At 37.6% G+C, this 14,318-nt stretch overlaps 1 protein-coding gene across 3 annotated transcripts in view; it reads right to left on the reverse strand.

Moving 5' to 3' along the window:
- Nucleotides 1–989: 989 nt before the first annotated feature.
- The window catches only part of ghrb (growth hormone receptor b), a 51,382-nt gene continuing 38,053 nt past the window's right edge, over nt 990–14,318 (reverse strand). For all 3 annotated transcript variants that reach the window (XM_062031608.1, XM_062031605.1, XM_062031607.1), the window contains exons 4-9: nt 9,009–9,172; nt 8,709–8,887; nt 7,198–7,342; nt 6,207–6,297; nt 4,304–4,373; nt 990–2,283 (exon numbers count right to left, since the gene is read on the reverse strand). In XM_062031608.1, the coding sequence (XP_061887592.1) occupies nt 1,366–2,283; nt 4,304–4,373; nt 6,207–6,297; nt 7,198–7,342; nt 8,709–8,887; nt 9,009–9,172 (1,567 nt within the window). In that variant the 3' untranslated portion in view covers nt 990–1,365. The remainder of the gene's footprint in view (nt 2,284–4,303; nt 4,374–6,206; nt 6,298–7,197; nt 7,343–8,708; nt 8,888–9,008; nt 9,173–14,318) is intronic.

A 14,318-nucleotide genomic window follows, 5' to 3' on the forward strand; every position in this document is an offset into this window, starting at 1 on the left:
CTTTGTTGAAGAAACTAGAATGTAAAACATGTTTTCAGTTATTTCACCTTTTTTTGTTAAGTACATAAAACTCCACATGTGTTCATTCATAGTTGTGATGCCTTCAGTGACAATTTACAATGTAAATAGTCATGAAAATAAAGAAAACGCATTGAATGAAGAGGTGTGTCCAAACTTTTGGCATGTGCTGTATATATATATATATATATATATATATATATATATATATATATATATATATATATATATATATATATATATATATATATATATATATATATATATATATATATATATATATATATATATATATATATATATATAATACAGTATATAGGTAAAATTTCCTAATTAATTCATAATCTAGGTGTCATTAATTTATACATAGTAAATACAATTAAACAGCCATTGCAAACTGCCAGTTAAACTAAGTCACTTAGTATTCTAAAACAGCAAGTGTATGTTGCCTTTTATCAAAGACTATTTGGAGACACTCACAGAGTTGAATATTAAAAAAATAACTCCATCATTTGTTTATATTGTTTGAAGATAATTCAGCAACATTTGAAATAGACTAGTTTTTTTAATTTTACCAGACACATTAGGTATATTTACGCAAATGTTACTCGGTATCGGATTGGAAAGAAAATCAGTGGTATCGCACATCACTACAAGTACTATATTAATATATGTATTATGAGTCAAACCCTTCATGTATTTATACACACCAGTGTCCCTCATCATCTTTTAAGCGTTGACTTACACTCATTTGAGATGTGTTTTCTTACTTAATCTACCTTTACTTCAAATCAGTAGAGTACTGAAAAATGTCAAAATTCATGAGCTACAGCTGCCAATCACAGTGACCTAGCTGACTCAAGTTACTTTAAAATATAAATAAAGCTATTAACTGACCAACATTTTAATTATATTAATTTCAGGATTGGTGTGGATTAATATCGATTAATAACAATTGGTGTATAGAACAGAAGCTTTTTATTGTGGCTGTATAAAAAAAATGTACTGTAGCGACACTGAATGACAAGCTTTTGGGTATGAAGAAGTGCACAATCTATAATATATTTACATACATTTCTGCTTAGGATAGGGAATACAATTCATTACAATACAAGAGTGAATTGGACTGAAAAAAGGGATAAACAAGTCGTTGTTTGCTGGTTAATTTACCTCAGGGCCACCAGAACTAAATGTTAATTAAATTCCCTTCTTGTTCCTGAAAAATACACATCCTTAGGGGTAGAGTTATGTTTGAGTAAGGAGTGGTGGCGGCAGGACAAGCATAACCTTCTATTTTAGGTGAGCTGACATTCAACACTGAGGCAGTCATCAATCATAAAGACTGTTTTAGATGTTTGTCAGAACAGTTTTAACTTTGGAGAGATCACCCTCGGTCAACGGTTCAATACTTTCCAAAAGGTCAAGGGTCAGATAGCTGTCCGGTGTGGGCATGGCCTTGGAGATTGTCAACTGGGTGTCAGGTATTGAGCTCGGTGTCAGCAGGAGGCTGTTTTGCCTGCCAACATCCTCTACCATTGTATAGACCGGAGCAGGGGAAAGCGGGGATGTGGGATCTGTAAGGGATTCCTGATAAGGCTTCTGGTAGTCCACTGATGACGAACACGGCACAGAAGCTAAGTCTCCCCCCGTCGAGCACATGTCATTTGTATTATTCGAAGAAAACGATTGGCTCATTTTCCTCGCATTGAGCTCTGAGGTGTAACCTCTGTCTTCTGTAGATAGCAGGAGCTTCAACTCTTTCTGGTCCTCCCTGTTTTCAGCAGTTTGGTTTTCTTCAACTGTGTTTTTCTCCATCTCGTCCTCAGATGACAACAGCACCTTGCCTGATGCCTTTACCTCACTCACCTGTGTATACAATGCCTCTCTGACAAGGGCTGCTAAAGAAGGATCTTCCGGTGTGGGGCTTTGGCTCTCAGAACTGGGTCTGGCGGTGGCCTGTTCCTTATTGCAGGCTGGGTTTGGGACGGGAGGGTGGGAATGCGATGTTTCCGCATCACTGGAGGGATCCGGATCACAGCAGCTGGCATGACCCGAGTCGTTGTCCCTAAAACTGACGGAAAGACGTGAACAGTCGGAGATCAAGGAGCGGTCCATTAGGCAGTCCGTGTCCAGGTTTGTCATTCCGGCATTCTGTTCCTCAATGTCCAGATCGATGAATTCCACCCAGGGATCATTGGTGTACAGCTCAGGTCTGAGATCAGGTGGGGAACCCAGAATCGATGTCATCTCCTTCAGCTTTCCTTTCTGTGAGATAAAAAAAAGCACATTCGCGATTATTAAATGACAACTTTTGATTGATAACCATATATTCCAGTATAGGGCAGACTGGGGGTGTCACAGTTTGTTTTTAATTGGCCCTCAGCATATTTTAAAAATAAAACCAGACAAAAGCAAAAATGGGAAAGATAGAGAACTGAAATGTTGATACATACAATTAATAATTAGGGATGTGTCGATCGATCAGCCAAAAGTATCGACCAATTTCTGTCAAAAATCACGATTAATGCCTTTTAATGCCAAACACAAATGCTGATTGATCCCTTCTGGCTGATACTCTATCTATTTTTAGTCCCCCGGCTGACAAGTGGATAGCAGCTAATTATATGTCTCCATACAAGAGGGGTGTCCAAACTTTTTCCACTGAGGGCCGCACACGGAAAAATTTAAGCATGCGGGGGCCATTTTGATATTTTTCATTTTCAAACCTTAACAAAATATATGGATTTTTTTTTTAACCTTTAGGGCTCCCGGGGACTATAAAGGGTCTCAGTCATTAAACTGTTAAAAATAGGTCAAATTATTATTATTTTTTTTAATTTAACGCTTACAGTAAATCTCTATCAAGTTGAGGTTGATATAAAGTTAAAAAAAAAAAAGGTTTTCTGTCAAAGACAACTTTGTTTGTTATAGTAAAACTGAAATATGCAGTATGTAGTAATTAGAGCCTTAAAAGATCAATAATGCAGGACACCACTGATTTTAAGTCTTTAATATTTTTGAGTAATCACAGTGAAAAGTTAAATAAAATCCTACTAAATATATTTGGGATCCAAAAGGTCCCCCACTCAAAGTGATACATTTTTATTAGTTTTTTTTTTTAACTTTTAACACTTAAATTACGAGATCAACTTCAGATATATCTGTTGATTTTACGTTTGAACTATTATTTTGTTTATTTTATGCTCTTTTGTCAAATAAAACTTTGATGATTTTATATGGCAACCACACAATATATGCAATATTTTTTCCACATAAAACATTTTAAAGTGATATTTTTTAAGTAATAATTCATTATAACAGATTTTTAGTCTTTTTTTTTTTTTTTTAGCAATGGCAAAAAAAAGAAAAATAAACAAAGACAAAAGAAAAAAAACAGCCTGCTTGGCAGCTTTGTGTCAACATTGCAACTTTTTCTTGTTAGATTTCACCTCATTCCACTTTTTTTAAAATGTTTTATAAAATGTTTGCAATATTATCAATTTTGCAATTTTTGCAGAATGTGTGGCGAGCCGGTAAACAATTAGCTGCGGGCCGCAAATGGCCCCCGGGCCGCACTTTGGACACCCTTGCCATACACAGTGTGGAGTCTCTCCCCTCAGATAATAATTATCACCTCCATTACAGCAAATAAACTCCAATTCTTAGTATCGTAAGTATCACTATCGAGTACGAGTATCACTGGAGGACGAGGAACGAACATGTAGAGCAAGCCAGGAGCTGGCATGCTAATAGCTAAGCTAGCTTTAAAAAACACCAAGAAATAAATGCTTAGTGAGCAGTTGATGGTAGATGTTGCTTTTGTTTAGTTATTACTATCGATTTTGTTTTGATCAAACAATTTTGTGTAAGTAAGAACATAACTAACTTGTTTAAATATTGGGTTGCTACTGTTGAACTGTTACCATGAATAAATTCAAACACTTACATTTAATACATTTGATCGCTATCGATATTGGCCAATTACACTCAGGGATGATCGGTATTAGACTCGGCAGCATAAAACCCTGATCCGATTGTCTCAACTGATAATAACACAAAGGTTTGTTTTTAGCCTTTTTACCAAATGGCATCTGACTTTGTGGGAGTAGTGTACGTTTGTGATTCCAAACTATCTTGATTGCAACCTTCAGACTGATACTACTGCGACGCTTCTAAAGGCAATGTTAGAAAATATCGGTCAAAGCAGCAGTTATTTCAAGATTGGACCATCTTTCTTTGATGGCAATTTGTGTTTCCTATATCAAGCCCAAACATGGATGGATACCTTGAGTAGCTCAGAGTCAATTCCTCTGATTTTAGGTCCAGGAACAGGTGGTAGAAGAATTACCATCAGCCTTGAGTGAGCAAAAAAAGACATTTTCACATGTAAAATGCACTTACATATAATGATATGTATATACATGAATGTATTAATATATGGTGATGCCCAGTGATGGGCAGTAACAAGCTACATGTAGCTAAGTTACGTAGCTTAACTACATTCTCTAGTAGTTTCGCGGTAGCTTAGCTACGTTTTTAACAAGTAGCTTTTCCTGTAGCTTAGCTACTTATAAAGGCCATGTAGCTAGGTAGCTTACATCAAAGCTACAAGCTACAAAGAGAGAACATGGAATGCGAATCCAGGCCCCAAAAATATGGAGAAATGACAATGACCTGGATAAATGAGAACATCCATACATACAAAGAAAATCCATGATGATTGGTTGGTGTTCGTATGACGAGTCACTATTGGCTAAGGTTAGGGCGAAACATTACGGACTGGCCAATCAGAGGCAAGACAAGGCGGGTCATCGAAACTAGTAAGCAAACTAATAACACATGACGACGAGGTAGTCGGAGACAGAGGGATGCTTCAAGCTGACGACTCAACAAAAATAAAAACATACTTGAAAATGGCAGAGGGATTCTCTTTTGCAGATTACATTTTTTGTTGAGTGATGAAGATGACGTACAGGAAACCCGCAATAATGTCTTGAGTAGAGATGTCCGATAATGGCTTTTTTGCCGATATCCGATATTCCGATATTGTCCAACTCTTAATTACCGATTCCGATATCAACCGATACCAATATATACAGTTGTGGAATTAACATGTTAATAGGCATAATTTTGTTGTGATAAACCCTGGATGCATTAAACAATGTAACAAGGTTTTCCAAAAATAAATCAACTCAAGTTATGGAAGAAAATGCCAACATGGCACTGCCATATTTATTATTGAAGTCACAAAGTGCAATTTTTTTTTAACATGCCTCAAAACAGCAGCTTGGAATTTGGGACTCCTCATGCTCTCCCTGAGAGAGCATGAGGAGGTTGAGGTGGGCGGGGTTGGGGGGCGCGGGGTTGAGGAGGGGGCAGGGGGTTGCGGGGGTGGGGGGGGGGGTGTATATTGTAGCGTCTCGGAAGAGTTAGTGCTGCAAGGGGTTCTGGGTATTTGTTCTGTTGTGTTTATGTTATGTTACAGTGCGGATGTTCTCTCAAAATGTGTTTGTCATTCTTGTTTGGTGTGGGTTCACAGTGTGGTGCATATTTGTAACAGTGTTAAAGTTGTTTATACGGCCACCCTCAGTGTGACCTGTATGGCTGTTGACCAAGTATGCATTGGATTCACTTGTGTGTGTGAAAAGCCTTAGATATTATGTGATTGGGCCGGCACGCAAAGGCAGTGCCTTTAAGGTTTATTGGCGCTCTGTACTTCTCCCTACGTCCGTGTACACAGCGGCGTTTTAAAAAGTCATCAATTTTAAATTTTTGAAACTGATACCGATCATTTTGAAACCGATACCGATAATTTCCGATATTACATTTTAAAGCATTTATCGGCCAATAAAATCAGCAGTCCGATATTATCGGACATCTCTAGTTAAGAGTAATGGACCACTCTCAGTTACAATAACATTGATATTATACATGTGGGCCCATATACAAACGTATATAAATGTTGTTAAATGTAGCTTTGATGTAGCAAGCTACTTTTGCCGTGTAGCTTGCTACAATTCTCTTTTACTGTAGCTTAGCTACATTTAATCGGGAGTAACTTGTAGCTCAGCTTACTACATTTTCTCAGTAGCTTGCCCATCACTGGTGATGCCCTGAATCATCTGCCTTTTTATATTTTTTTGTGAAAATGTTAAAACTGGAAGTTCAAACAAACAAAAATCACTTACTTTTCCTGCTTTGAAAAGACCACCACTATCAGGAGGGCCATTAAGCACAAGGTACCAAAGGTGAGTAAAGCCACCAAAGGCAAATTTGATCCTGAAAAAAAAACATTGTATTATGCACTAGTTGGTAGAAATATTGGAGGGTTCAAAAATGCATTTTTTTTCCATTTGTTGGGTCATTTATTTGACTTCTTGTGTGGGACACCTGGTGCATACACGTGTGCAGTATCTGTCAGAATAATTGTATGTGAGTTATCACAAAACTTTGTGTTGCTATGAGTTCCCGGCGAGCAGACAAAAGCTGTCTTTGATCTTACCAATCAATCAAAAGGCTTGTAAAACTCCACTGTGTAGGATGGGAAGCAACATAAAGGTGTCGGTTTCTTTGATGTATTGTAATCCACAGGAAGATTTTGTCTTGACCCGAGATCTATAAAGCGGAGAGAAAGCAGGACCTGACCCCCCTCCAGGCACCTTTTCTCTGAACTGTTTTGTAACCAAAGGTGACGGCTGTTTACGACCCCCCTTCCTTTAGAAACAGCTGTTGCCATGTAATCAGTGAAAGTCCAAATAAAAGAGGAGGCGTACAATCTTTCGTCGGAGCGTGGTGGAAGACTGTACAAAGAGTACAGCCCAGACGTTTCTCCTCAATTGAGCTAAATTGAATTATGTCTCTGTTTAATTCCTTGCTTCTTTGTCTGTTTAATAGATGTCATCAGTGTTTGAACCTGACAGTATCTCTTACTGTACTTACCCCATACACATAGATTGCTTTTAATATATCAACACTATCTGTATGTTTTAGCGATATCTATTGGAGTCACAATAACACACTTTTCAAATATGCTGTAAAAAACAATACTGCTGCCCCCCTGACTGGGACCAGGATATATGGAATGATGTGGATGATGAATGAATGTACTATACACATTTACATTGTCAGTGTACTGTAAAACCTTTAACAGATGTGTTCTTTTAAGTCGCTAGTTATTACCTGCAGTTTGAACGTGGACAAATATCGAGTCACTGAACTCTCCGAACTCCTTCCCACCGTGGCTTTTAGAGCGGGCTCGGATTTCATAATTGATATGACTTTGAAAGCCGTACAGGGAGTGATGTGTGCTTTTTACAAGCTCGGACTGTGGTAAAAAGAGAAAATTAGTAGTGAACATCAAGAAACGATTATGTTGCATTCAAATCATGTGACAAAAACATTTATAGGTTAGTATAAAAGTAACGACATACATTTCTTAATAGAGATCCATCCTTATATATAGTACAGTGTAACCCGCTGAAGTCGACATCACAAAGTTTGTTAGTTGCTAAAGTGTACAGTCACACACCTTTCTTCTAACAAACTTATATACAAAAATGAAACATGATAATTTTGTTGGTTGCTGCGGTAGAATGGTTGACACTGCCATACTTTTATTTTGAAGCTTACTTAGCATTGAACAGGAAGTCACTTTGTGCATGTTTTCAGGCTGAGTAACTAGACCAGTGTTTTTCAACCACTGTGCCGTGAGACACAGTCTGGTGTGCCGTGGGAGATGATCTAATTTCACCTATTTGGGGGTAAAACATATTTTTGGCAAACCAGTAATTCTAGTCTGCAAATGATGTGTTGTTGTTGAGTGTCTGTGCTGTCTAGAGCTCGGCAGAGTAACCGTGTAACACTCTTCCATATCAGTAGGTGGCAGCCGGTAGCTAATTGCTTTGTAGATGTCGGAAACAGTGGGAGGCAGCGTACAGTTAAAAAGGTGTCTAATGCTTAAACCAAAAAAAAACAAAAAGGTGAGTGCCCCTAAGAAAAGGCATTGAAGAACAAAAGTAAAATTGAACTGGCTACAAAGTAAACAAAAACAGAATGCTGGACAACAGCAAAGACTTACTGTGGAGCAAAGACTTACTGTGGAGCAAAGTCGACGTCCACAACGTACATCCGCACATGACATGACAGTCAACAATGTCCCCACAGAGAAGGATAAAAACAACTGAAATATTCTCGATTGCTAAAACAAAGTAGATGCGGGAAATATCGCTCAAAGGAAGACATGAAACTGCTACAGGAAAATACCCAAAAAAGAGAAAAAGCCACCGAAATAGGAGCGCAAGACAAGAACTAAAACACTACACACGGGAAAACAGCAAAAAATGGCGTGATGTGACAGTAGACCTACTTTGAGACAAGAGCTATATTGATACGCAGTTGGTTATGGTTTAAAGTCATATCCAACAATTGCAACAACAACTTTTTACTGTCAACTGAGTTTCGTTTTTAATGATTTCTGCTGGTGGTGTGCCTCCGGATATTTTCAACGCAAAAAAGGTTGAAAAACACTGGTATAAACGACCCATTTGGCTTTCAAAATTCTGTCGACAAAAGCAGCCAACCATGTCGACGCCAACTAAAGCGGGCACTTTTTAGTAAAAAGAAGAAAGACCAGGATTTGCACTCTACACATAACATATATATATATTTTTTAAAGCACAAATTATACCCACTTTTTCCCAGTTGTCAGAATCCACTTTGCGGTGTTGGACCTCATACTGCAATGTCATCCATCCCATTTCCACGTCTGCAGACGGAGGTGGCTTCCAACTGAGCATGACATCATAGAAGTTACTCGTCACACTTACATTCAGCATCGTCCAGTTCAGGCTTATCGGTGGATCTGGTTGCACTGCAGAGGGAGAACAAAAGTCGCGATTGTTTTCATTATTTTCAGACAATTGTGCACAACTGTCTCATCTCTCAGTCAATATGTGCCATATAGTAGCCTGACAGTCAAACATTAGACTTACCAATGTCCTGGACGCAGAAATGTTTCTCATCGAAGAGGATTGTTTGATCCTTTGAGCGGAGCTGAATGTTATAATATATCCAGATGACCGTGTGATTTTCATTGAAGAAGCACTCGTTCAGCTTTTTACTGCTGTAATGAGGACACTCACTCCACTCTTTAGGTCTGCAAGGACAAGGAAAGAAAAACATTGTACGGGATCAGCTTCACTGCATATCAAGAAGTGCAGTACTAATTTAGAGTGGGAGCAATGGTTACTTTAATTAGTGTGGTTCTTAAAGGGGAACTGCACTTTTTTGTAATTTTGCCCATCCTTCACAATGCCAATGTGAGATAAAAACACACGTTTCTCTTATTTGTGCAGTCTACATTGTAAAAAAAACCGCCTAGTAAGAGGCAGCCAACAATGTTGCTAATGGGTTCATTGATTCTGCCCCAAAAAAACTGCCAACAATACTCCATTTCCATGTCGTGACCTGCATATTAACCGATCCTTAACAACATTGTTGTTGTAAGAACTAAAGCCGAGGAACTACTTTTAGTAACAAGGCCCCTCGCTCACACCTCGGCGTAAGCTAACTACTGCAACTACTACTGCTGCTGCTAAATTGCCTCTTAGTTTGTAAAAGTTCATTTTAAACTACAAACCCCAAAAACAGTGAAGTTGGCACGTTGTGTAAATCGTAAATAAAAACAGAATACAATGATTTGCAAATCCTTTTCAACCTATATTCAAGTGAATAGACTGCAAAGACAAGATACTTAACGATCGAACTGGAAAACGTTGTTATTTTTGGCAAATATTAGCTCATTTGGAATTTGATGCCCGCAACATGTTTCAAAAAAGCTGGCACAAGTGGCAAAAAAGACTGAGAAAGTTGAGGAACGCTAATCAAACACTTATTTGGAACATCCCACCGGTGAACCGGCTAATTGGGAACAGGTGGGTGCCATGCTTGGGTATAAAAGCCGCTTCCACGAAATGCTCAGTCATTCACAATCAAGGATGGGGCGAGGGTCACCACTTTGTGAACAAATGCGTGAGCAAATTGTCAAACAGTTTAAGAAAAAAAATTCTCAACCAGCTATTGCAAGGAATTTAGGGATTTCACCATCTACGGTCCGTAATATCATCAAAAGGTTCAGAGAATCTGGAAAAATCACTGCACGTAAGCAATGATATTACGGACCATCAATCCCTCAGGCGGTACTGCATCAAAAAGCGACATCAGTGTGTAAAGGATATCACCACATGGGCTCAGGAACACTTCAGAAAACCACAGTCAATAACTACAGTTTGTCGCTACATCTGTAAGTACAAGTTAAAACTCTACTATGCAAAGTGAAAGCCATTTATCAACAACACTCAGAAAAGCTGCCGGCTCTCTGGGCCCGAGCTCATCTAAGATGGACTGATGCAAAGTGGAAAAGTGTTCTGTGGTCTGACGAGTCCACATTTCAAATTGTTTTTGGAAACTGTGGACGTCGTGTCGTGTCCTCCGGACCAAAGAGGAAAAGAACCATCCGGATTGTTATAGGCACAAAGTTCAAAAGCCAGCATCTGTGATGGTATGGGGGTGTATTAGTGCCCAAGGCATGGGTAACTTACACATCTGTGAAGGCACCATTAATGCTGAAAGGTAGATACAGGTTTTGGAGCAACATATGTTGCCATACAAGCAACGTTATCATGGACGCCCCTGCTTATTTCAGCAAGACAAAGCCAAGCCACATTCTGCACGTGTTACAACAGCGTGGCTTCGTAGTAAAAGAGTGCAGGTACTAGACTGGCTTGCCTGTAGTCCAGACCTGTCTCCCATTGAAAATGTGTGGTGTAATATGAAGCCTAAAATACCACAATGGAGACCCCAGATTGTTGAACAACTTAAGCTGTACATCAAGCAAGAATGGGAAAGAATTCCACCTGAAAAGCGGCCAAAAATAAATTTGTGTAATGTTGAAAATAACCAAACTACTTTAAATATTACATGCTATCATAAATATGCCTGTTAATACATTACATAGTGTTTATACTTACAGCCTGCAGTGTTGCTGCAGGCTGTATGCATAAATGTATGCATACATTTTTATGCATAACGTATGTGAATTTATTCAGTTATAAACATTAATTCACTTTCTTCTTTCCTTCATGGATCTAAACTTTACCGCTGCGGGTAGTTTTTTCTATATTTTTATATAATAAGTTGTAGGTGTATTTATTTCAGTATAAAAGTGTAAAACGTTTTTTGCTTCGGTCATGAAATGATGATAATCGTGTGCCAGGGCATACGTGCATTATTTATTTAACGCTTAAATCTCAACTTCAGATCTATCTGTCAAGTTGTTTTTTTATGTTGTTTTTTTGTTTGTTTGTTTTCTGCCCTTTTTGTCAAAGAAAACTATGTTTTTTTTATGGCAAACACACAAAATATTAGGGGTGTGGGAAAAAATCGATTCGAATTCAAATCGCAATTCTCACGTTGTACGATTCAGTATCGATTCTCATTTTTCAAAAATCGATTTTTATTTATTTATTTATTTTTTAAATGAATCAATCCAACAAAATAATGCAAAGCAATACCATAACAATGCAATCCAATTCCAAAACCAAACCCGACCCAGCAACACTCAGAACTGCAATAAACAGAGCAATTCAGAGGACACACAAACACGACACAGAACAATCCAAAAGTAGTGAAACAAAAATGAATATTATCAACAACAGTATTAATATTAGTTACAATTTCAACATAGCAGTGATTAAAAATCCCTCATTGACATTATCATTAGACATTTATAAAAAAAAAAGAACAATAGTGTCACAGTGGCTTACACTTGCATCGCATCTCATAAGCTTGACAACACACTGTGTCCAATATTTTCACAAAGATAAAATAAGTCATATTTTTGGTTCATTTAATAGTTAAAACAAATTTACATTATTGCAATCAGTTGATAAAACATTGTCCTTTACAATTATAAAAGCTTTTTACAAAAATCTACTTCTCTGCTTGCATGTCAGCAGACTGGGGTAGATCCTGCTTAAATCCTATGTATTGAATGAATAGAGAATTGTTTTGAATCGGAAAAATATCGTTTTTGAATCGAGAATCGCGTTGAATCGAAAAAAATCGATTTATAATCGAATTGTGACCCAAAGAATCGATATTGAATCGAATCGTGGGACCCCCAAAGATTCGCAGCCCTACAAAATATGCAAAATCTTCCACATAAATATTTTTCAAAGTGGAATATTTGATGTGAAGTAATTGGATAGGTCAATAATTCATAAAAACATTGATTTTAATTCAATATTATGTTTTGAGCAATGACAGTTTTAAAGAAAAAAACAGCTTTCTTTTATTAGTCGACATTGCAACTTTTTCTAAATTACATTTCATCTGTAAGCTTTTTTATTCCACTTTTGTTATGTAAAGTTGTCCGAGTGCAAACTGAGGCAGTATTTGTGATTGATAAACCTTTTGGTGAATCACAATTTAAGAAACTGTATCGGGAAGTGCATTACTTTGAAGACGACCAATAATTAATAATTAATAATAAAGAAAAATTTGACCCGGCAAATACAAACAAAACACCGTCGGAAAGCGATAATCGATAAAAAAAATAAAATAAAATAATCGGGCGGTTACAAAAAAAAAAAATCAGCGTCCGAGTGATGCGCCGACTTCCGGAAATTTGCGTCCTTTCTGATTTCAATGGGTAAAAAGTAGGGATGTCCGATAAATGCTTTAAAATGTAATATCGGAAATTATCGGTACAGTTTCAAAATAATCGGTATCGGTTTCAAAAAGTAAAATTTATGACTTTTTTTTGCTGTGTACACGAACGTAGGGAGAGGTACAGAGCGCCAATAAACCTTAAAGGCACTGCCTTTGCGTGCCGGCCCAGTCACATAATATCTACGGCTTTTCACACACACAAGTGAATGCAAGGCATACTTGGTCAACAGCCATACAGGTCACACTGAGGGTGAAACAACTTTAACACTGTTACAAATATGCGCCACACTGTGAACCCACACCAAACAAGAATGACAAACACATTTCGGGAGAACATCCGCACCGTAACACAACATAAACACAACAGAACAAATACCCAGAACCCCTTGCAGCCCTAACTGTTTCGGGACGCTACAATATACACCCCCCGCTAGTGCCCCCCCCATCTCAACCCCGCCCACCTCAACCTCCTCATGCTCTCTCAGGGAGAGCATGTCCCAAATTCCAAGCTGCTGTTTTGAGGCATGTTAAAAAAAATAATGCACTTTGTGACTTCATTGATAAATATGGCAGTGCCATGTTGGCATTTTTTTCCATAACTTTAGTTGATTTATTTTGGAAAACCTTGTTACATTGTTTAATGCATCCAGCGGGGCATCACATCTCACATCTCTAGTAAAAAGACACAAAAAGTGCATTAACACCAACACTGGCTTGTAGAGGGTTTTATAGACAGAATATCTCGTTTCTCCATTACCTGCAATGGTAGCTGCCTCTTGCTATCAATTTTTTACGATTTAGACAACAAAAAATAGAAAAATAGTTGTGTGGTTATGTTTCACATCGGGATTGTGAATGACAGGCACAATTAACAATAAGTGTCGTTCCACTTAAATAGAGTACGGTGGAAAAATAGATAACAATTTTAGACTTAGACTTCCTTTATTGTCATTCAAATTTGAACTTTACAGTACGGATAAGAACTACATTGTGTTGCATTAGCTAAAAATACACAGTAAGAGAGGGGTTTGAACCGCTGCCATGCGTGACGTCTTGCCGTCTTTTCCCCCACACATAATACAGTTGCATTTGTGACGCAAATCACCTTTGCATTATGCCCTACTCGTCAATTAGTAAAATTAAGACTAACACTTTTCAGTCTATAATTGAAGTAATCAATTTAATTAATAGTTAACCAAATAAAGTAAATAAAGTATGACTGTAATGTTGTAATGTTACTTAATACAAATCGTTTTATAATTCTATCATTTCCTGAGATTTTGCTTTATAATTTCATGAAAACAAATTGTACGCTATCACAGGCAGACAAACTACCTGTAATTCAACATATTGGCTTTGTAAAAATGTTAAAATGTTATGTATATTATTATGAAGCCATGTGGGATAGAACCTTGGTACTTGTGCATGCACAACCCTGAATGACCTTATCTAATCAGGCAGGTTTGAAAAAGGGTCAAACCGAGTAGTAGTTTGCTCAGAAGCAAATATTTGGGTTAATTTCAAATCCCAAGGGAACTTTGTATTTATTCACCACTGATAAAGTGTGCATG

This window comes from Entelurus aequoreus, linkage group LG21 (assembly GCF_033978785.1).
Source record: "Entelurus aequoreus isolate RoL-2023_Sb linkage group LG21, RoL_Eaeq_v1.1, whole genome shotgun sequence".
Lineage (NCBI taxonomy): Eukaryota > Metazoa > Chordata > Actinopteri > Syngnathiformes > Syngnathidae > Entelurus > Entelurus aequoreus.